At 34.7% G+C, this 25,128-nt stretch overlaps 2 protein-coding genes across 2 annotated transcripts in view; one reads left to right on the top strand and one right to left on the bottom strand.

The window, feature by feature from the left end:
• LOC127498429 (dnaJ homolog subfamily C member 17-like) overlaps nt 1-25,128 on the bottom strand; it is a 56,447-nt gene that overhangs the window by 14,732 nt on the left and 16,587 nt on the right. The window contains exons 8-10 of the mRNA XM_051867759.1: nt 24,629-24,706; nt 21,146-21,226; nt 19,321-19,437 (exon numbers count right to left, since the gene is read on the bottom strand). Of these exons, the coding sequence (XP_051723719.1) occupies nt 19,321-19,437; nt 21,146-21,226; nt 24,629-24,706 (276 nt within the window). The remainder of the gene's footprint in view (nt 1-19,320; nt 19,438-21,145; nt 21,227-24,628; nt 24,707-25,128) is intronic.
• Nucleotides 1,990-8,009, top strand: LOC127498432 (cdc42 effector protein 3-like). The gene is made up of 3 exons (XM_051867761.1): nt 1,990-2,480; nt 2,721-2,788; nt 6,699-8,009. The coding sequence occupies exon 3, from the start codon at nt 6,762-6,764 to the stop codon at nt 7,335-7,337; it is 576 nt and encodes a 191-aa protein (XP_051723721.1). The 5' UTR covers nt 1,990-2,480; nt 2,721-2,788; nt 6,699-6,761; the 3' UTR covers nt 7,338-8,009.

Genomic DNA, 25,128 nt, shown 5'->3' with positions numbered 1-25,128 from the left:
CTCCCCCGATAGCTCAGTTTGGCCGGACGGCCAGCTCTAGGAAGGGTTCTGGTCGTCCCAAACGTCTTCCATTTAAGGATTATGGAGGCCACTGTGCTCTTAGGAACCTTAAGTGCAGCAGACATTTATTTTGTAACCTTGGCCAGATCTGTGCCTTGCCACAATTCTGTCTCTGAGCTCTTCAGGCAGTTCCTTTGACCTCATGATTCTCATTTGCTCTGACATGCACTGTGAGCTGTAAGGTCTTATATAGACAGGTGTGTGGCTTTCCTAATCAAGTCCAATCAGTATAATCAAACACAGCTGGACTTAATGAAGGTGTAGAACCATCTCAAGGATGATCAGAAGAAATGGACAGCACCTGAGTTAAATATGAGAGTGTCACAGCAAAGGGTCTGAATACTTAGAACCATGTGATATTTCAGTTTTTCTTTTTTAATAAATCTGCAAAAATGTCAACAATTCTGTGTTTTTCTGTTAATATGGGGTGCTGTGTGTACATTAATGAGGAAAAAAAATGAACTTAAATGATTTTAGCAAATGGCTGCAATATAACAAAGAGTGAAAAATTTAAGGGGGTCTGAATACTTTCCGTACCCACTGTATATATAAAATAAATAATTTAAAATATAAAAAAATATTTAAAATAAATAAAAAAATAAATATACAATAAAAAATTAAAATATATAAATAAATTTAAAATAAATGTTATATATATATATATATATATATATATATATATATATATATATATATATATATTAAGATAAAAATTAAATAAATAAATAAAAAAAAAACAACTGCTAATAATGAACAAGTTTACTAGATTTAACAGAGTTTGTGAGGATCTTAGTATAGAATATTTTAAAGCTATGTCATGTTCTGATGGAAAAATATATCCTTTGGATGTTTTGATATAAAATAGCTGAACAATAAAAAAAAAAAAGTAAATAAATAAATTAAAAATATAAAAAAATAAAAATAAAAATAAAAATAAATAAATAAATAAATAAATAAAAATTAAATAAAATAATTAATAAAAAAATAAATTAATTAAAAAAAAGAACAAGATTTAAAAAACATAAAAAAATAAAAACTGAGTAAATCATTATTATGGGATCTTCAATTTCCTTCCTAAAAGCATAACAGAAGTTTCTCTTGCCCTCTGCATAACACATACAGTGATCAATTTTGTCTGAAAAGAAGAAATCTAGATAATAATAGTGTTTTTATGTAATAATAGTGTAATAATTGTGTATTTAATAATAGTGTATTTATGCATAAACGCAATCATACGCAGTAAACACTTCCAAATAAGTGAATGAATGCTACAATATATTTGATGCCAAAATATATAAAAGGTGCGATTTTTCATAATAAAATGCATTATTGCAATTCCACTGCGGTGCATCGCTGTCATACCGCAAAATTAATATTTTCTAAATTTTCTATAAAACTATGTAATGTGTGTCTGTTAACAATGACATCTAATTAACCTATCAGAGGTGCAGGAAACAGCCTTTTATTTCCAATAATGCATGTGGTAGTTTTTTTCTGAAAACTGAGAGAGTGAAGGAAAATAATACAGGGTTAAAGGTTCTCATTGGCACGCTAACAAAATATCCCAGAGCGCACCTGCATATTTTGCTATAAAACAAGGGCTATTATAACCAATTTCAGATTTACCTGCCAATAAAAGCCATTCAAGCAAAAACAAACAACGGTTGGTGATTTTACAGGTTGGTCAGATACAATCTAAGCGGGCGATTCGTAGTCAGTAATGTGCTTCATAGTCAACATTTAGAGCGCCGAACCTCCGAAACTAGTACAGAAAGTGTTTCATCTCAGACCTTCAGTGATGGATTTACACTGAATAAACTATGATTTTACTATAAAAACAACAACAATCAGTCTTGCCTCGACTTGACTCAAAATCAGGAGACAAAAGAAACAGGTTGTATCCATGTGTGTTCAGTCATGGGAGTGCAAGCAGGAATTGCTACATGTCAACAGAACTTGTGTAACGCGGGTCTGCCTGTACACACACGTCCCAGAGCGAGAGTCCGCTGTCATTACAAAGCACCGGCGCTTCAGTAAAGCCTACAGGAAACCAGCACAATGACATGGAGATTAGTAATTATGGAAGCCCCTGCAACACCACAGAATTGAGCTGTGCCCTTCCCAGCATTCTCAGGAACATGACGACCAGTCAGGTGAACTTCCTCTGTAACTGAGATTGCACTTCACAAGAGTTACGTTGCCAGGCGTGACATCAGCGCAGACCAAACAAACGGCGAGGTTTAGTTGAGAGGAGGGAGGAGACGCGGCTCTATCTGCACCTGAGCGACGTCAGCCTCACCTGTTCGTCAATCTCTGGACTTTAACACTTGGGATCTATGGAGGACTCTGAACTGTAGAAGAAGATCTTAAAATCAAGACTAACTACAAATATCTTGGCGGTAAAGAGTTCTTGGGTTACGGTAAGAGGAATTACTTCATATCACTTCCACTATTTCACTTCCACCATCATTATATGGCGTTTCTTTTATATAAAACAAGTTTATACAACCATTGTTAATATTCTCAAAAAAGATTTACATCAATTTGATATTAATGCTAATAAAATGTGATGATTAATTAGGCTTTTTGAGGATATGGCAGGATATGCCTGTCTCTGTGTAACCTGTTTTATAGCCTAACAAGTCCTGTCATGTTAACAGAAACACCTCTAACGTTTTTTGGCTTCAGACGTTCAGATGTGGGTGTGAATACCTGCACACCTTTCCAGGTAGGTTGAAAACAATAAAACATACTTTTGAAGGTTTTAAACACTGACCAGAACGAGGATTTTTACTGATTCTTAATTGTTGGATGTTTAAAGTAAAAAGGAAAATGCTGCCATTTGGTAACTGTACCACAATGAGAAATGACCAAAAAAAAAATATCAACACTTTCTTATAAACGATCATTTCCCCCTTGAATTAAATCAAAATGTATTCAATTAATTGATGTATTTATACACTTGAAACTTCTACACTGTAAAAAATTATTTTCATCATTTATCACAACATTTTTCTTTTGTCAAATTAACTTAGATAATTAATATGGTTCAGATAACATAATATTTTGAGTTTCTTTTTATTAAATCAATCGCCTTCATTGTATTAACTCAAATTTTTAATTTCAATGAACTCAAAATTAAGGCAACCAGGTAACTTAGTTTAAGTTAAACCAACAATTCTTTACAGTGTACAGACTAAAACCTGAGCGAACCATTATCATGGGATCTTTAATGTTGTTCCTAAAAGCGTAACAAAAATAAAGCATAAAATGTTCAATTTTGTCTGAAAAGAAGAAATACAGATAATAATAATAATAATAATAATGATATTTATGCATGAATGCAATTATATCATGGTAAACGCTTCCTTGAATAAATGCAAGAATATAATTGATGCAACTATCTATAAAAATGGCATTTTTTCATTAGACAACCATCATATGGCAGCATTCATATTTCCAAAATTAATTAACACTACACTCTAAAAAATAGTGGGTTAAAAACAACCCAAGTTGGGTTGAAAATGGACAAACCCAGCGATTGGGCTGTTTAAACCCAGCGATTGGGTTGTTTAAACCCAGCGATTGGATTGTTTTAACCCAGTGACTAGATTGTTTTAACCCAGCGATTGGACTGTTTTAACCCAGCGATTAGGTTGTTTTAACCCAGCGAATGGGTTAAATGTTTGCCCAACCTGCTAGGTAGTTTTATTTAACTCAACTATTGTTTAAAAATGACTGTATTTCTTGCTTAAAATGAACCCAAAGTATGTTGGAAATGAACCCAGCGAATGGGTTGATTTAACCTAGAGATTGGTTTGTTTATTAATAATAAATGTTCACCTTTTGATTATTATTGTTGCCTCTAGTAATTATGTGTCTGATTTTTAATTTCCAACATATTTTGGGTTCATTTTAAGCCCATATAGTAATTTTTAAACATTAGTTGGGTTAAATACAACTACCCAGCACGTTGGGCAAACATTTAACCCAACCGCTGGGTTAAAACAACCCAATCTCTAGGTTAAATCAACCCATTCGCTGGGTTAAAACAATCCAACCAATGGGTTAAAACATCCCATTCATTGGGTTTGTCCATTTTCAACTCAACTTGGGTTGTTTTTAACCCAGCATTTTAACCCAGTGTATTATTACGAATCTTGGAGTTATATTTTTTTTGGAGAAGAACGTTTTTTTTCCCCCAGTAAGGTGCTCTGAAAAGAAAGGGTGTATTAATATTCATTCAAAATGTAGGTTGTTTTGGGGATTTATTGATTTAAACCTTCAAAATCATGCATTTCCTTTCAAAACAATTGACTTGCATCCTCCCTCCCTCTCGTTGCATGTTTGAAAAGGAATGCCGTTATGTCCGCGCTCGCCGTCTCCCGCTGCTACTAAAGTGCCGATAAAACCTTTATTGGCCAACAAAACATGTTTTCTGTAGTGCCATACAAATTTAAAGAGTGAGTGTTGCGAGTCACGAACACTGATCTAATGTGTGAGTGAACTGTAAACCGCAAAACAGCGCCGTGAATGCCAACTAGAGTAAAATGCTTCCTATGTACATTATCACAACAAATGGGACTTATTACTCTTTATTACAAACTAATTGAACCTGTACTGAATCATTGAGCGCTGTGAAAACATGCTCTGAGAATGCAGGTCAGCAGTTACACATAATTCTTGCACAATTAAAATATGTGTAAATGTGATTTCATTAATGTTCCCACGGAAGAATCACAAGTCATTCATAATGAGCGAGGACGAAACATGCCAGCGGCTGTAAAGATGACGCAATATCAACTGTTAATCTGTAACAAGAACTAATCTTAATCAAATACTGATTAAAATGAACAGCTATATTGGTTATGGTACTGGACATGTGCTGGATCAGACGCTTTACACCATGTTTCATACCGGATATACAGTATATATTTCAAACATTAGACATAATTTTAAATTTATCAAGGGAAAAAATTATAACTGGAAAAAACTCAGTTTTTATTAAAGTCCCAAAGTCAAAATGTCAATCTGTGCACTTTTTCACAATCTTTGAGCTCATTGTCAGGGAAAATGGATTTAAATATAGTAAAATGTGCTATTTGTTTTGGTAGTAGAAAAGCATTCATTTTAAACTCTTCAAAAAGGACATTATTAAAAAGAGAAATCAAAGTGATCAAAGCTGAATTTTCAGCATCATTACTCCAGTCTTCAGTGTCACATGATCCTTCAGAAATTATTCTTATATGCCGATTTGCTGCTCAAAAAACATTTATGATTATCATCAATGTTGAAAAAGCAGTTGCGCTACTTTATATTTTTGTGGAAACCATTATAAATGTTACAATGTCTAAAAGAACAGTGTTTATTTGAAACAGAATCTTTTGAACAAACGTGAACGACATTCGTGACAGTTGATGGGCCAGCGCTACATCATCACGAAAGTTTAAGCCATGCCAATGTAAATATTCATGTGCAAGAAGACGCGAAAGGGAACTCAATTCGTTTTTTTGCATGCTGTGAGAAGTTTTCTGTGCGCAAACATCCGAAGCGTGCACACAGAAAGCCGCGTCTCAGATAGTGCATGAAAATTAGCTCTTTCACGTCTTCTTGCACTTAAAAAAACAAAGTATCCTAGTAAACATAAATTCTCATGTGTAACAGCATCAGTATATTGGATCCGTGCAGCTCCTAAAGTGACAGCAGCCTAATATTTCTGCTGCTGTCCATGTCATTAATGAACAACTGGGTTGTTTTAACCCAGCGGTTGGGTTAAATGTTTGCCCAACATGCTGGGAAGTTTTATGTAACCCAACTATTGTTTAAAAAAATGACTATATGTCTGGCTTAAAATGAACCCAAAATAGGTTGGAAATTAAAAATCAGACACATAATTACTAGAGGAAACGATAATAAAAGGTGAACATTTATTAATAAGAAATTTAATAAATGTTTGTTTATTAAACATATCAATAAATGTTAATTTCTAACATACTTTGGGTTCATTTTAAGCAAGAAATACAGTAATTTTTAAACAACAGTTGGGTTAAATAGTTTAAAACAACGCATTCGCTGGGTTAAAACAACATCCGCTGAGTTAAAGTAAAGCATTCGCTTGATTAAAACAACCCAATCGCTGGGTTTGTCCATTTTCAACCCAACTTGGGTTGTTTTTAACCCAGCATTTTTTAGAGTGCATGTTTAATTTATACAGTAAAGACTATGCAGTGATTATTTTACAGTTGATTGCTTTATTAAATTTCTGTACCTAAAAACATATTGTTCTGTTGTATTTGTTTGTGCTATTACTGACTGTTTATTTGTCTTTAAAGATGTTTTAAATGTATAGGCTAGTAGTTTAAGCTGTGGTATTGAGAATGGAACAGAGAATTGTGAATTTTTATTGGTATCTAAAATTTTGGTGTCATAACCAATGGTTTCATAGCTGGTAAATTTTCATCGGCCATTGACAGGTGTGGCAAAAAGTTAATTTTAGGTCCTGATTATAAGTGTCTTTACTCTTTACTGTCACTTTTTATCAGTTTAATGCATCCTTGCTGAATAAAACTATTGAACGGTAGTGTATGTAAATATGTATCTGTCAGGTTTGATGACTATTTTTCTGTAATTTGTTTCAGAATCACGATTTCACCGCTCATCACATGTTGTCACAGTGCTGAAGAAACAGCTCAAGGATTACGATGCCTCTAAGGACGTCGCTTTACCGCAAGCCAACATCTGGAAGATGGCAGAGGAGATTAACAAACCGAAAGGAGGTTGTGTCGGTTAACATGATCAGCCTTCCTCTCGGTGACTTCCGGCACCTCTCTCACATCGGGATCGACGGACACTCGGAGAGTTTCGGCGACCTCTCATTCCTGAAGAAGGGCCAGAGTCTCCTGCTTCAGAGCTCCAAGAGCGAGCAGAACCTGTTCCTCGCGTGCGCGCCGCCACCGAAGCCGCCCCGCGTCAACCTGGACGAACCGGGCCGATGCAGCCCGATCTGGGAACACGCGCCGGCCAATCAGAGGCAGAAATGCAGCTCGCTTCCCCTCCTGGATGCCGAGGAAGACGAGGAAGAGTGTTCACACGTGGAGCCCAGAAGCATCAGCAGGAGTCCGGCTCGTGGCAGCCTGAGTTCTGGACGAGATTCAACACAAACAAACCCAGAAGAAACGCAGCCAGACCAAACCGACAGCACCTTCACGTTCAGTCTGGATCTGGGACCCTCGATACTGGACGCTGTACTGCAGGTGATGGATAAAGTCCAGCAATAGATGGTAATGGGAGCCGTGAACTGTTTTTGATCAACATCTGAACTCTGGACAATAATAACAAAACTGCTTCGTATTGCTCAACAAAATATTTCTTCTTGGAAATGTAGGATTAGGAAACTGTTTTCATTTTTCGACTGTTTTTGTGTCCAAACCCCACACCCTTTTTTAAGAAATATCCCCCTTCCAATGAAGTCTGGATGTGTTATTATTATTATTTAAAGTTGTGTAACGGTTGCTGACTGTCCACAATCAGATATTTTAAGGCAGCGTTAGTCAATGTGTGCTGAAGTCTAGTTAATGATTAAGCGGCTTTTATTTCACCACTTAAAACTGTGATTTCCTCATTTGCTCTCTGAGCCCCACTCCTCTGCTTTAGTACACTGCATTTACAGATGAAACGATCGGTGCATGTTTAAAACATTGTGAGATGATTTGCTTCTGTCTGCACTGGAATGGTTAAAAACACTGTATGATTTATTATATCAAGCTATATTATTTCTAAATCAATTCAGTGACAACTAGCCAGATTAAAGTAACAATATGCCAACTATTAACTACTAGATCTACCAGTGGAAGGAAACAACAGTTATTCCTTAATAAAATAAAGTTTATTTTTTAAAAAATGTATGTATTTACTTGTACATATTTTAATAAATGTGCATATTAAAGATATATATATACTTTATTTTTTAAATGCAGTAATCATATAAATGCAATTAGGTGCTTAAGTGCAACAAAACACTATCAAGCCTACTAATTTGTTATAAAAAAAAAAAAATTATTTCCCCCACAGAATGTAATAAAATCATTCAATTTATGATGTATAGGCTAAAAGATAGATAAGACTTCCAGCAATTAAGAAAAAATAAGTTTCAATATTTATATTTATATTAAGAAAATATTTATTTGAAATTTAAAAAAATCTTACAAAAATTAGCTTATTAATAAATCATTAATAATATTAAATATTAATATTTAAATATTTAATATTATTAAAATTAATATGAGAATTCTTAAGAAAAATATTTATTCTAAATTCAAAAATATTACTAAATATAATAGAAAATAATAAACAAAATATTTGTGTGTAAGTGTGTGTGTGTGTGTGTGTGTGTGTGTGCGCACAGTCATTGCTGATAACCTCAATTAACCCAATTAATCAGCTAACCTGAGGTGATACAGGAGTCTAACTAACTCCTATCTACAGGTCTAATGAGACGACACACTCCTGTTGCCTCAGTTTTAAGCACAAATTAGCCAAATTAGCTTTAAAACGATTGATTAACACAAACGGCTGCATTTTCAGCAGCTGAACTGAATGTTGTGCGTTTGAGTGCGAGGGAAACCTGGCCAGCCTGAGAGAGAGAGAGAGGACAGCCCTGATCCAGAGCTGGAGCCCGGTTACACGTCAAAACTGGTGCTATTTCTGTAGCAGAACAAACGCTGCGTTCTCCTGACAGCTGGAGAAGTGAGGGAACGTGATACTTCCACATGTGCGAGGTGCTGCAGCCATCCATTAACATGAGGCTTTAAACACTAGCTGCTGAACAAACACGCCTCACGCCACAGGAGGCCATCGAGACAGACACTCGCTCGAAACAGACACTCAACCAACAAGCTACATTGAGTTAGAGGAACTTAATAATTTGTAGCATAAACACAAATTTTTAAGTTGATTACCCAAAAATAATAAGTCGCTCCAACTACCAGATTAATCTGATCTATTTCAGTTCAAATCAACAGCTATCATAGCACATGTAACATGTATATTTAATGAACAAGTAAGGTATTATTTGTCACTGGCATTAGCGCAATCATCACTTATAGAGTCAATGTAGTGTTTACCTTCACGTATCTACTCTTCATCACAATGGTAACACCAAAAACTTCAACATTAAAAACTCTTTTAAATGTCAAACATAACAGCATTAACCACGAACAGGTCACTAAAAACAAATAATTTAACACTTAAAGGGTTAGTTCACCCAAAAATGAAAATAATGTCATTTATTACTCACCCTCATGTCGTTCCAAACCCGTAAGACCTTCGTTCATCTTCAAAACACAAATTAAGATATTTTTGTTGAAATCCGATGGCTCAGTGAGGCCTGCATAGCCAGCAATGACATTTCCTCTCTCAAGATCCATTAATGTACTAAAAACATATTTAAATCAGTTCATGTGAGTACAGTGGTTCAATATTAATATTATAAAGCGACGAGAATATTTTTGGTGCGCCAAAAAAAACAAAATAACGACTTATATAGTGATGGCCGATTTCAAAACACTGCTTCATGAAGCTTCGGAGCGTACATTAATGGATCTTGAGAGAGGAAATGTCATTGCTGGCTATGCAGGCCTCACTGAGCCATCGGATTTCATCAAAAATATCTTAATTTGCTTTGTGGAACGGCATGAGGGTGAGTAATAAATGACATTATTTTCATTTTTGGGTGAACTAACCCTTTAATTTCAACATTTATTCTCCTTATCCAGTCCTATGCAAAATTCACTGCCTAATTTCTGAAGTTATCAAGACAATTTCATTAAGTTACTACAAAAAAGAAAAAAAGAAAAAAGAAAAAAGAAAAGCCATGTAATGCAGAAATTTTAGTTTAAATTACAGACAATATGAAGTTGATGTAACCTAAACATACTATTTTTTAAAGTGTGGGCATGTTGCCGTCCAAGGACACTCCCACCAGTCCGCTATGAGTCAGATACCACCTTGCTTTGGTAGGAAATACTTCTTAGCAAACTTTTAGTCACAATGGTGTCGACTTGTATTGTTCCCGGGTGCAAGAATTCAAAGAATAAACTTTTAGCGTGAGTGAGTTACTTTGGGTTTTCAGTGAAGGATTCAGTGCGTTGTAGGCAGCGGCTAAAAATGGAGAGATACGGAGAGAACATCACGACAGAAAATCTGAGAAACTGTAAATTTGGACAAATTCGCCGACTATATAGTAGGGAAGTATGCAATTTCGGACACAGCCCTGGAGCATTTTGCGTCATCCGGCGGGCTTTTGCTGACAAACAAAAACGTGAATTTTTTTTGATCCACGTAACATGGAGAACAAGTAAACACTGTTCATTTACATACACTACCGACATTGTAACAATACAAAGCGTGTTGAAAATCGGCGAAGTTACACTTTAATTATTAGTATACCACTAGTTGTAGTTAATCAGATAATGCAACCATAGTTTCTAGTATATAACTTATGAAAAAATTAAGATAACATACACAGAGAATTTGAGAGATGGCATGAAGCAGTGTTATTTTAGTCTCACTGATATTTTGTGTATATATATATATATATATAATATTAGTATTTTTGTCATTTGTATTAGTATGTTTTTTTTAAATGTCTATATAGTTATTTCACTTTTAATTTTATTTATTTTAGTACTTCAGCTTAAACTAAACAAACCAAAATGAGCAATGTTGCTGAACAACTAGCTGAAATACAGTAAGTTTACATTTTTCTTTTTATTTTATTTCAAGTAACTAAAATGTTTTTATGGTTTTAGTTTTAGTGAACGATAATAACCCAGTTTCTTCACTGCACTGTGCGGCCAAGAAGTGGCACAAACTAAACGTCTCCTAACAGAAATAAAAGTTAAAGTGTACAGAGTTCAAGAATAACATGCATTAATATTGCAAGGGAACTGGATGTACTTTCAAAATATGAGTTATACTTTGTCCTAAGTTGGTGAAGAAAGCATTTAGACCATAAAATGCTCAATCAATCAATGCGAAAGGAGAATGAAAGAAAAATAAACCTTGGAAGGATTTGAAAAGCATGGAGAAAGAGGGAGGAATATTTCTCTGTTCACGTCAGGATGAAAACGCACTGCAGACGGTAGACGGGGGAGATCCTCGTTATTTTATTATTGACATTAAAACGATGGACATCGTCCAATAAGTCATAAGCAGAAACTCCTATTACTGAGCTTCACCCGACTTCTCAGAAGCGTAACGCACGCTATGTGCTGTTCATCATCAAAACCAGCCCGTTTCCAGCAGAAACACAGCGGACTGCAAACATGAAAGATCCTTCACCACGTCCAAAGACGGAAAACCTACACAAACACACACTACAATGAGAGCTAGAAAAGATGAGAGAAATCATCTCGCTAGTGTACGACTGACCCATACAGCATCTCTATCACATCTGGAAGCACTTACAACACAATCCTACCTGAATATCAGAAGAGTATCATGAGAAATATAAACAAAGTTTTTTTATATATTTTGTTTTGACAACTCCAGCATTCCTTTCATTATCATAATTACCGCTGACAGTCTCTCCAAACGCTACTGAACACACACACACCATCATTTCAGATCAATCTGACAGCGCTGATGAAACACTGGCTTCTGTCAGAATGAATTATCAGTCTAAAATACTCACAGATTCTGCTTCATTCGTAGAAGTTCAAGTTCAGACCTACAATATGAACTACAACCTCAAACTGTTGACACTGAAAGTCACAATAGAGACAATTAAGTTAAAGTCGTTTTAAGCCCCAAAACAAGGCCAATTTTAACCCAGAGCAAAGCAAAGGTTTACACTAATATTCAACCAATTTTAACTCCGGGTTATGAAGACCTAGAGCCGGGTTAATTCACGACAAAGATATTAATTCGACTTACAAAGAGACTACATTATTTTTGTAGTGTGTTTCAGAAGATTTAAGACAACTAGAGCGGATTTATGAGTTTATTTAGGTCATTCATGTCATAGTCATTTTGGCCACATACTGTGTTTGTGCAATTGATGACATTATTAGCTTAACCCAGGGTTAAAATGTACAATGTGAGCATAAACAACATCTGCAAAGTTACGACGCTCAAAGCTCAATGCAAAGGGAGATATTTTCTTTTACAGAAATTGCTTTTAAAGGACTACAACAAACGACTGGTAGGGACTACAACGAGCTTCTTCCCGGGTTGGTGACATCACTAACCCTAAAATTTACATAAACCCCGCCACCGAGAACACACAACAAAGGGGGTGAGGCCATGTTGGGCTGCTTTAGAGAAGAGGAAGAGTTGTTGTAGTAGAGTGTTGTTGTCATGCCGTCATTTTACGCCGGACTGCTTCACAAACGAGGATCAATTCAACGCTGGATTTGCACAAAAGATTAACATGACGACACATGCTAGTGGATGAGTTGAATCAACTCCACAACAACTACATAAATTTATCCACTAACCATTCAGAAACGTCTAAAAGTTGTAACTTCTTCCTGAGTCTCTCCATCAGTGTCGACTCCGGTTTGAACAATGTAAGGCTGAACACCGTTACTGACAATCCTCATTTTGGCTGCGTGAGATTCTCCAGCTTTGTTGTTGTTGAGCGACCGAAGCGCGAGCTGTTAAAGCTCCACCCTCTTTTGGAAAGGGGGCCGGGAGCAGCTGCTCATTTGCATTTAAAGGGACACACACAAAAACGGTGCGTTTTTGCTCATACCCAAATAGGGGCAAATTTGACAAGCTATAAAAAATGATCTGTGGGGTATTTAAGCTGAAACTTCACAAAAGGTTCTTTGAGGAACTAATAATGGTTCTTCTATGGCATAAAAACCCTTTTGGAACCTTTATTTTAAAAAGTGTAGCAGAAAAACTCAAGAATACCATCCCAAATGCTCAGATATGCATCTATGATTAAAATAATATCCCTGCCTCCTCAGAGCAGCGCACTGAATCATCTAAAAAAAAAAAAAAAAAATCACCGTTCTCACCACAAACTAACACGGGTCAACTGCCCTATCCAGCACATAAGATCCCGCTGGCCTTCCCAGAAATTCCTCTGTCAAGGGAACAAGAACAAACCTTCAGCTGCCAAGGGCCAAACACGACCCACAACCCAATTTATTTTGGGCAAGAATGAACGTTTCAGTCAAGGTCTACAGATATGGCTGAAAAAGGAAAGCTCCCCAAAATAGTCAATCCATCTGGTTCATGTTGTGTCTGGCAGGAACGCTGATGCATTTGACAGCAAAGAAAAACAGACGTTTCTCAGACACACTGAGTTTGCACTTTTATCTCACTGCAACAACACACGTACATCACCGAGAGAGAGATCGCCATGATTTACGAGCAAAAGTGCTGGGAAGAGCGTTTTGCGATAGCAACAATCCTCGTGAAAGTTTCTAAGAAGAACGAATGGAAACTGACATGTTTAATCCCAAATGGACAAGAGGAGGGAAGCTACTGGGAACGAATCTATTAGTTTCAAACACGTTTACTTATAAGGAACATTGAGTGCTTTAGTGAAGCCAAAATTTTGAGTGTGTGAAAACCCTGAACTCAGTAAATTGTGCAAATTGCATTTCTGCTGAACAAGATGATTTCTGTTATGGTATGAGAAGTGCAAACATTCATTTTAAAAATAAGCGCACTCTCCAAAAACCTCTTATTAGTCATTTATTTCACGGTCCAAGAAGTTTCACAACCTTCATATATCACGCAACCCCTGAGAATTTATCACAAACCCAAGAACTATAGACGTGAAACTAAATCCAATCCAAATAATGTAGATTTATTGTCAGAGCCATGTGGAGGGAACAATTAAACGCAACACGGAGGCCAGTGATTCTGTCTAAATAACTCAAGAGAAGAAAATACTACTTCAGGCTCAAATAACAACACATTATCATGATATACGTTATTCAGATATTAAAACGGCCATGTTAGGGCTGAATGATAAATTGAAGTAAAATCAGGATCACTTTATTGTCACATTAACATAATATCCAACATTTTTTATGGATAGAAGTTTATAGCATTACTAGATTTGTAAAAAGAAACATTAATAAGTGTTCTGTCAACTAAACAAACATTTTAAGGTTACCCTGAAGTTTTCTTCCAAAATAAAAACTTGGTTTTAATGTTTGAAAGTGAAAAAATTAAGACAGATATTGTAATTTTACTATTGTGGTATAAAATAAAACTTTTTTATATTATTATAGCGATATATTTACATCTTAATTTTTCAAATATTCCTTAAATTAATAATAATAATAATAATTATAATTTGCAATATATGACAAAATAACCACATTTTTTGGCCAAATCGTGCAGCACTAATTTAAGTAATTACTCCATTTCAGCCAGTGTTAATTTAGTAACAGTGTAGTTTTTTATTAATATTTTGAACTAGTTTTTATTAGTATATTTTTGTTCAAGTTTTGTCATGTTTTTGTATTTTTTATTAGTTTTTGTTTTAAATATGCCTATATAGTTTTTAATATTCATTTCAGTTTCAGTTATTTTAGTACATCAAGTTAAACTAAATGAAAACGAGAAATCTTGCCTATAATAAAGTAAAATATGTAACTTTTTTCCATTTTATATTTAGCCCTGCACGAGATGTGGACAAAAATATATACATCGTGGCCACGATTTACTAATTCGCTCCCTCGTTTTACAAAATTGTGCGCACAATATAATAATTAATTCCCTCGTTTTACTTAATAGTGCGCACAACATAATTCGTTCCCTCGTTTTACTAAATTATGTGCACGACATACTAATTAATTCCCTCGATTTAATAAATCGTGGCCACGTTGTACTAATTTGTTTCCTTGTTTTGATTTAACTAAAACAAGGGAACAAATTATTATATCGTGCGCACGTCGTTGGAATGATTTGTTAATTCATGGCCATGATATACATATTTTTTTCCGCATGTTTGTGCAGAGCCCGTTTAGTTCATCTCAAGTAAAAGTAGTTTTTATGGTTTTAGATTTAGTTAACTACAATAACCCTGGCTCCAATCAGGTCACGTTCACACCGCAGCTAAACAGTGTTGAATCATTCTGCACACAACAGTTATTTATCAAAGTGACAAACACATTTCTAGCCACAAGACAACAAACAATACTATATAACCAGAACAATCAATAATACTGAGACTCATTCTGAGCTAAAAAACAGCTGCATCAATACATATATATTTCTCACTGGTCACCACCCGACCACAGTCCACCCAAGAGCAAAACCCAGCTGCAGAAGGTCCCTAAAACCATGACTGGTCTGAAGCAGTGCTGCTTTCCCAGAATCACCCACGATTTAACACCTCGGGGAGACTGATGGAGTGTGTCTGCACTCCCGCTCCTCCGCAATCACAGCTGGTGTTTGGGGGAATTATGGGATGCTGAAGGGCTCGGCCAGACCTCCAGTGGTCTCAGTTGACCTTGGCCTGCATGTAGAACATAGCTGGTAGATCTTACCTCCCTGTTCGGTGACACGATGCCTAATGTTTAATGTAAAAATTCCCCTGTTTTTCTTCACTTGCCTTCAGAAACCTGCGGCCTGATGAAGCAATCGGCACTCAGTGTCAGTTGTCATAATAACATTCATGCATATTATTCTGGAAAATCCCAGAATGTGGATCATGATCCCCCCTAAATGAGGAACCTGGGGCATTAACGCAAGAGTTGAACAACAGCCAGACGGATTAAATATGGTGTGCTGAGAATCTCTAATGACGGCTCACCATATCACACTTCATATGTCAAGAGATTTCCAGACTGCCTTGTTTAAAGTATGCCTTGTTAAAATCAAATAAAAATATTACTGAGCTTCAACTTTTGAAAATGTAGTGAACATTAAACTGAGATGCAAAAAATATACGAACATATATCTTTCAATTCAGTCAAACTCTTCTCAAACCTGCATCCAGGAGACTGGATTTATTTTCCATCAGACTCCATATCTGTGGCTTTCATCGATACTCTACTGATGTAACTGGAGGCCTGGACCTCTTTTGTTGCCAGATTAGATTTTGTCAGAGGTTTGAGATCCCTTAACAGACCTGTTTAAGAAAGGCCTGCAGGAGAAACAGGGATGGGAAACTTTAATGGTTCGTGAACGGTTCCTTATTGATTAAATTAACGTTTCTTTTAGTATTTTTAGTTTCCGTACCAAAAAAGCAAGGCTATATCAAAGAAAAACAATAAACAAGAACAATATGGTAATATGGGTTCAATGTGGTATGGTAACACTACTGTTTTTTCATTAACAACACATTTTTCTGTCAATAGATTAAAATCACAGTTAATCGCATCCTTTTAGAATAGAGATTTCAGCCTACCAGGGTTACAGGTGCTTGCACCATTGTAGATGATCAGTGTGATAAACTCCCAAATCCCAAGATCATCTAACTGTGTGACGTAAATCACGTTAATGGTTGGCGCCGATAGCCTCGTGGGCAGCACCGACATATAGCGCATAGTATGACATATATACTTTGGGCGTCACGGACCTTTCCCGATCCCATCCCCCTTTCTCTCCCTCCCACTTCACTTCCTGTCGGCTTACTGTCCTATCATAATAAAAGTAAAAAGGCCAAAAATAAATAAATAATAATAAAAAAAAAAAACGTTAATGATGCAGTTTTGTGTGCTTCTTTAATTTATGAAAGGATTTAGAATCAAATCACATGCATTAATGTTGACAGCCCTAATTTTTTACACAACCAGTCAGTAATTAATTCTACACAATATAAACCACCACCTAGCAACCCGAGATTACCCTAGCAACCACCTAGCAACCTGAAGTTACCTTAACAACCACCTAGCAACCCAAGATTACCTTAGCAACCACCTAGCAACATGCTAAACTCAACCTTGTCTTTCTCTCTTACAGTGTAATTTTAGTATTATATACTATCATATCATATTTATTAATATTTTAAATTAGCTTTTATTTTTATATTATTATTATCCATTCAATTCAAATCATGTTTATTTGTACAAGTTGGGTTGAAAATGCACAAACCCAGTGAATGGGCTGTTTTAACCCACAGAATGGGTTGTTTTATCCCAGCAATTGGGTTGTTTTAACCCAGCGAATGGGTTGTTTAAACCCGGCCGCTGGGATGTTTTAACCCAGTGGTTCGGTTGGGTTGTTTTAACCCAGAGAATGGGTTGTATTAACCCAGTGATTGGGTTGTTTTAACCCAGCAAATGGGTTGTATTAACCCAGCAAATGGGTTGTTTTAACTCAGTGAATGGGCTGTTTAAACCCGGCTGTTGGGATGTTTTAACCCAGGGGTTCGGTTGGGCTGTGTTAACCCAGCAGTTGGGATGTATTAACCCAGCGGTTGGATTGTTTTAACCCAGCGAATGGGTTGTTTTAACCCGGCCGTTGAGATGTTTTAACCCAGAGAATGGGTTGTTTTAACCCAGCGGTTGGGATGTTTTAACCCAGAGAATGGGTTGTTTTAACCCAGCGGTTGGGTTGGGTTGGGTTGTTTTAGCCCAGAGAATAGGTTGTTTTAACCCAGCTGTTGGGATGTTTTAACCCAGAGAATGGGTTGTTTTAACCCAGCGGTTGGGTTGGGTTGGGTTGTTTTAACCCAGAGAATGGGTTGCTTTAACCCAGCTGTTGGGATGTTTTAACCCAGCAGTTGGGTTGGGTTGGGATGTTTTAACCCAGAGAATGGGTTGTTTTAACCCAGAAAATGGGTTGTTTTAACCCAGCAATTGGGTTAAATGTTTGCCAAACCTGCTGGGTAGTTTTATTTAACCCAACTATTGTTTAAAAATTACTATATGGCTGGCTTAATATGAACCCAAAATAGGTTGGAAATTAAGTTTAATGAATAATAATTAAACAATGAACATTTATTAAGCTGCTTGTTTGATTATTATTGTTTCCTCTAGTAATTATGTGTCTGATTTTTAATTTCCAACCTATTTTGGGTTCATTTTAAGCCAGACATATAGTCATTTTTAAACAATAGTTGGGTTAAATAAAACTGCCCAGCAGGTTGGGCAAACATTTAACCCAATTGCTGGGTTAAAACAACCCAATCGCTGGGTTTGTCAATTTTCAACCCAACTTGGGTTGTTTTTAACCCAGCATTTTTTAGAGTGTATACTTCAGTATGAAGCCGCAGATACTCATAAAGCATTAATGAACCCAAACACAATGCAAATCATTACTGACTCCCAACTCTCCTCATATATCCTCAGCAATAAAAAAAAATAAAGATGTTGAATGTGCAGAACAGGCTGGAAGAGAGGCAGCGGAGGTGAGAGCTTGTTTTGGTTTGGTTGCGCAGGATCTCGTGCCAGTCACACATTACACACGCCTCTCCGTCTGAGGGTCAGGGCTTAATGAGACTCGCGCTGGGGGTCCAGAGAGCTGCTCCAACTCAAACAAACCCACTCAAGTCATTGTTCAGGAGCCTCACGAGCATGTACTGTATTTGCACAGCAGTACCAAAGCAAAACCTGCATGTTTACATACTTCCCTCTGACGGATACATGAAATATGTTATTTAGATTGAATGCCAAATCCATAGGAATCATCTGGAATGCTGCGGTAACGTTATACTTCTGTTAAACTTTACACAAAGACAAACGCTCACGCACAGAAGCACAATGCCCACGTTTACACGCTCGTTTCTTTCCAATTAAAGTTCATATGCTGGTTAAGATGCTGATTTTCCTGCACATGTGAGAGAGGATTTTTTTTATTGTGTTGCTGTTTTCCAGCCCTGAATGCATCATAAAAAATTGTAAATGAATTGTGATTTTATTAAAACTATATGTAGAGTGGGTTTAAAATTGTAATAATATACTGGGGTGAATCTTATGCAACCAGTCAAGAATGTCCAGGTCACATTTCAGCCCAAAATCAAAAGAAATTGTTCACATTTTGATGAAATTCTATGGAATTAGACTAAAAAGTAAAAGATCCAATAATAAGAATTTGGGGAAAATGTGTTGAATGTGACGTTTACTCTCTTCCGTTCAACGACACGTGAAACGAATGCTTATACAATGTTCAGGATAAAAATGCTGAAAGAGGGATTCATTCAAACTACAGTCTCACAGTCAGATCTATATAGTCTATAGTCTCAAACATACTTTATAAAACTATCATAACTGTGTAATTTTAATTTCCGCTTTGGTGGACACAGGGCCTTACGGTTAAATTTGCGTTAATTTGTTTCCAGCGTACCTGTGAAGAGTAACTCTCTGTGTTGTCGATGTGTGACGTCGGGGCAGGTTGTCCCTCCAGCCATGTGATTTTCAGTGGGTTTCCAGTCAGGCCGATCTCGTTTTTAATCGCCAGGTCCTGAATGAAGGCACATAAAAGATTGACATGTCATTAAAAACTGCAGAACGAATGTTGTTGTAGTACAAAACGCTGCATAATAAATCATTTTCTATAATAAACGACTGAGTGTTTGTGTGCTGAACTGGAACGAGCCTCCAGGAGACACAAAGACTGTTCTTTACGAACACGGCCATGTTCTCACAGCGGGAATCGGGAAGCACAGACCGCACGGCGAAGCAGAAGCCACAACAGTGCCCTGAGCGACAGGGCCGAATCTCAGACAGTCTCACGGGACGGGACAATAACTAACGCTCTGCTTTCTATTACATACAGATTCCTGTGCTCGAAAAGCATCAGACTGTCACGAATTCACACTAATTTTATAATGAATTAATTTATATTATAAATAAAATGTATAATATATACAAAATATATATTCAAAATATGTAAAAATCTGCTTTACTTTCACGTATTAATTATTTCTACTTTCTATTTTTATTTTAATCATTACCTCCATTTTGTCGTATTTTTTATTTGTTGTTGTTTTTGTTTTTCCACACTGTATGTATGTATATATATATATATATATATATTCAATAACAATCTACTTTATTTTCATGTATTAATTTATTTATATTTTCTATTTTTATTTTCATCATTTTCTCTGTTGTGTCCTATTTTTTTATTTTGTTGTTTTTTTTGTTGTTTTCTTCCCTGTATTTAATATAATAAATTGCAAATAAGTCATGAATACTAAAAATATTTAGAGAATTATAACAATATATACAAAATATATATTCCATATATTGCTTTTTTAATGTATTAATTGATTATTTGTATTTTTATATTCATCATTACCTGTTATATCCTATTTTAAAATTCTACTTATTTATTTTATTGTTTTTTTGTTTTTAAACCTTGTATGTATCTTAATAAATGCAAATAAATCATGAATATATTTTTTTAGAATTTTAAAGAATTTTAGAAGATTTTTTTTTTATTTCAATTCTAAATTTAGAAATTTAGAGAATTATAATAATTAATACAAAATAAAATATATATTCAAAATATATAAAAATCTGCTTCACTTTCATGTATGAATTGATTATTTCTATTTTTATTTTCACTTTCAACATACCTGTTCAATTTGGTCTTTATTTTATTTTATTATTTTGTTGTTGATTTTTATGCATGTATATTTTATAAAAAATAAATAAAAATAAATCACATATCAAATGAAATTGTAAATAAATCAGCAACATCCATCAAAAAAAAAAAAAAAAAAAATCAGAGGTTTATTCAAATTATTATAAAAAAAAATGGGTTAATTATTATTATAACATGTATTTAATTGGATGAATCTTATGAAAACTGTGAAGAATGTCCAGGTCACAAAGAAATTATATTTTGCATAAAGACGAAGAATGAAAATCATCACCAGTAAGAAAAATTAGACTTAAAAAGTAAGAGGTTCAAAACAGATTGAGAATTTGGTGAAAATGTGTTTAATTGTCCAGAAAATAACATCCCAATGCAAAAAAAAGTCAAATAAAAGATTATTTTCCTTTGATTTGGGGCTGTTATATGACTCCCCAATATGTTTATGTGTGATTCTCCCAATATGTGGCTGAGACATTTGAAAATTAGGTATAATAAAAACCGAACTGCTGTTTTGTTTTCAAACGGTTGTGTGTTTGGAGATCTTACACAGATGAATCACACTCACAGCTGCTTTCACTGATGCGAACTCCACCACGGCGCTGCCTCTCTTCTTACTGGATATCAGAATGTTCAGGACGTCTCCATACTGCAATGCAAACATCATTACAGCACACTGCAAAACCGCTACAAACCCTGCTTTCAACTGTGTGTGGGCAGAAATCAGGGGAGAAGAAAATAAAAACCGTGAGAAGGATTTGACTATTTTTAGTGCAAACAATTTCTCCCCAAGTCGTCGACGCTTATAAACGTCCGTCATAAATCACCAGAGCGCTCTCTATTTCTGTTCAGAGCATGAGAAACCTTCAGGCTCCATATTCTCCTCCGGCTCATTCAGCTCCACGCTTACAGTCTCCTGCCAAAAAGGTTTCAAATCAGGAATTCTGGGAGTGAATCTGGAGCAATATTTGACCTTTGACCCTCGGAAAGACTAAACACATAAGCGCTTGATTCCTCTAAAACATGACGTGAATCCAATAAAAACGTCCATTTCACCTCAGAATCAAAAGAAAAGAGCGCAGAATTATATTTGAGTAATGAAAATTAAGCCTATTTTGGGATCATTAAGACATTTTTGTATTGTCATGACAATTACACACGTTTTCCTCCCCATGCTTTACTTTAATTAATGTTGATTTAAATAAAATAATACTGTAAAGGCAACAAATAACAAATAATAGTATGTATACTTAATTTAAATAATATGTCATTTTTTATATTAATGAGAATTGGGAGGAAATGAGCTTAACTGTCATGAAAATGCAATAAATACTAAAAAATAGACTTCATTTTACAGAAAACTAATTTTTTTTATTTCAGTCTTTTGATTTTGTGGTTAAATATACCACAAATATTTAACCACAAAACAAACAAACAAACAAAAAAAAAAAAGAAGAGTTTTCTGTAAAATAAAGTATGTTTTAGGAGCTTTTCATTTTTAGGATTTATTACATTGTCACATTTTCATGACAATTAAGCTCATGCAATAAGAGGGTCTTAAAATAGAAGTTCTCATTTCTTTCTTTTTATTGTGTTCAGATATGATCACAAAATTTATAGCCACAATTTAACCACAAAATCAAAAGAAATAAGAAGATGTTTTTTTTTTTATAAAAAAAAAAACAAAAACTATTTTTAGGATTTATTACATTGCCATTTTCATGACCATTTAACTCTATTTATGTCCTAAATAGATGTTATTTAAAACATAATTTTTACTTTTTTCTTTTCTTTTCATTTTGTTGTTAAAAAAAATTAACCACAAATATTTATCACAAATTAATAAAAAAAAAACACGAAGAAATTACATTTTATGCCAAATAAAGTCTATTTAAGGAGCTTTTTTAGGATTTATTGATGACAGTTTATCTCATGTAATAAATCCTAAAAAAAAGGTCCTAAATAGAAGTTATTTTTCATAAAAGATCTTTCTTTCTTTTGATTGTGTGATATGATTACAAAATTTAACCAAAAATATTTAACCACAAAATAATGTTTAAAAAAACTGAGAAGAAATAAATGTTTATGTAAAATAAAGTCTATTTTGGCGCTTTTTTAAAGGATTTATTGAATTTAAAACCCTAAAAACATTTTATTTAACAGAAAACATAATTTCTTATTCCTTTCTTTTTAATTTTGTGTTCAAATATGATCACAAAATATATATATCCACAATTTAACCACAAAATCAAAAAAATGTAATTGTTTTTTTGTAAATAAAATAAGGTTTATTTTTAGGATTTATTACATTGCCATTTTCATGACAGTTTAGCTCTATATTTTATATAAAACTTAATTTTTACTTTTTTCCTTTTAATTTTGTTGTTAAAATTATCACAAAAAATTTAACAACAAATATTTAACCACGAAATAATAACAAATAAGAAGAAATTATTAAGTTTTAATGTAAAATAAAGTCTATTTTAGGAGCTTTTTTTAGGATTTATTGCACTGTCCAATTTTTATTGCATGTAATAAATCATAAAAAAGATCCTAAATAGACAAAAACTATCATAATTACTTATTTCTTTCTTTTTGATTTTGTGTTCAGATATGATCACAAAATATATAACCACAATTTAACCACAAAATTAAAAGAAACAAATAAGAAATTGTTTTTTTATAAAATAAAGTCTATTTTTTAGGATTTATTACATTGCCATTTTCATGACAGTTTAGCTCTATTTAGGTCTTAAATAGAAGTTATTTTATTACTTTTACTCTTTTGATTTTGTTGCTAAAAACTATCACAAACTTTAACCACAAATATTTAACTACAAAACAATAAAAAATAACATGAAGAAATTAAGTTTTAAGTCTATTTTAGGAGCTTTTTTTAGGATTTATTGTTTACATTGTCCAATTTTCACAGTTTATCTCATGTAGTAAATCCTAAAAAGGGTCCTAAATAGACATTATTTTACATAAAAGATCTTTATTTCTTTTGATTGTGTGGTTAAATATGATCACAAAATTTAACCACAAATATATAACAACAAAAAAATAAAAAAATAAGAAGTAATAATTAAGTTTTATGTAAAACTTTAAAGGATTTATTGCATTTATCTCCTGCAAAAAAAATGCTAAAAAATATTTTATATAAAACATAAGTTCTTATTTCTTTCTTCTAAATCACTTTCATAAGATTCTTTTATTCTTCTATTAAAGCCAGGAGCATCAGTACGGGAAGATGTTTCTGAGAATCTGGCGTCCCTGAAAATCATCTTTATCGCTGCCTGGGAAAAGCAGTAAGAATGTATTTGACATTCAGAACAGTGAAATCTCGCCAACAGTGACAAAGCAGAGCGTCCCACTGGAAGCCTATTTCACACATCCGAACATTTCCAAAGATTTCCAAGGGCTCGATCTGTTCGCAGAGTCCAAAACACACATCTCGCTGGAGTTACACCACCCATAACCTTCACGTCCACTCTTTTCGCAGGTTTGCGAGCTGTTTATGCTGATGCCGACCCATAAAGAGGTGCGTGTAGAGGGACAATTGAATCAAACACGAATCCTGACGTCATTAACACTCTGGCAACGGTGCCAGAAGATTGAAGACGGGAGTGGCAGCGTTTGCATGTGAAGAGCACATTTCCTAGAGTCCCCTGACGGCACTAAACGTGTCCGTGAAGCCGGGTCGTAACGGTGGCATGTGCGCTGCATCGCCTTCGGCGTTTTGAGCAGCTATAAAACTTAATATTGCTCACACACAGGGGGAAATAAAAGCTTTTTAATGGCTGATGTCATGCAGACCTGAAACCTGCGGCGCTGGACAGCAGAACCTGCTCATTAAGAGCAGAAAACAGCTCATTCACACACAAGGTCACTTTCTCACACACCTTTAAAACGACCCACAGGACCCCGGTATACGCTGGATAGACGGATTTCAATAACCTGATTAAAACTATAAAACACTAAACTACAGCTCTCGCTGTTCATTAGCTGAAAAACAATTACACAGTTAACACTAGATAAACAGAATCCTCACCTTTTGAAAGAGGTTTTGAAGACAGTCGTGAGAATAGCCGGCGTTACTGGCATCGTCTTTTTTACACTTCCACTTCAACTGAGGACGAAAAAAACAGCATCAAAGCAACAATTAAAAATGACATAAAAGTAACATTCGCTAGTATATTGTGACGTTCTTTGGAAATCAGCACATTTCCCCCTTCAGTTCTCATTACTGTAACGTGAAAAAAACTCATTACTGTAATTTAATGTAGCAAAAAAATATATATATTTAGATATCACAAATAGATATAAAGTCAGAATTGCGAGTTATAAAGTCAGAATTGCATGATATAAAGTCAGAATTGCGTGATATAAAGTCAGAAAGTCAGAATTGCATGATATAAAGTCAGAATTGCGAGAAACAAAGTCAGAATTGCGTGTTATAAAGTCAGAATTGCGAGAAACAAAGTCAGAATTGCGTGTTATAAAGTCAGAATTGCGAGATATAAAGTCAGAATTGCGATATAAAAAGTCGCA

Source organism: Ctenopharyngodon idella, chromosome 17, assembly GCF_019924925.1.
Source record: "Ctenopharyngodon idella isolate HZGC_01 chromosome 17, HZGC01, whole genome shotgun sequence".
NCBI classification, from domain to species: domain Eukaryota; kingdom Metazoa; phylum Chordata; class Actinopteri; order Cypriniformes; family Xenocyprididae; genus Ctenopharyngodon; species Ctenopharyngodon idella.
Note: the sequence above shows the minus strand (reverse complement) of the source record. Positions and strands in the feature narration are given on the sequence as shown.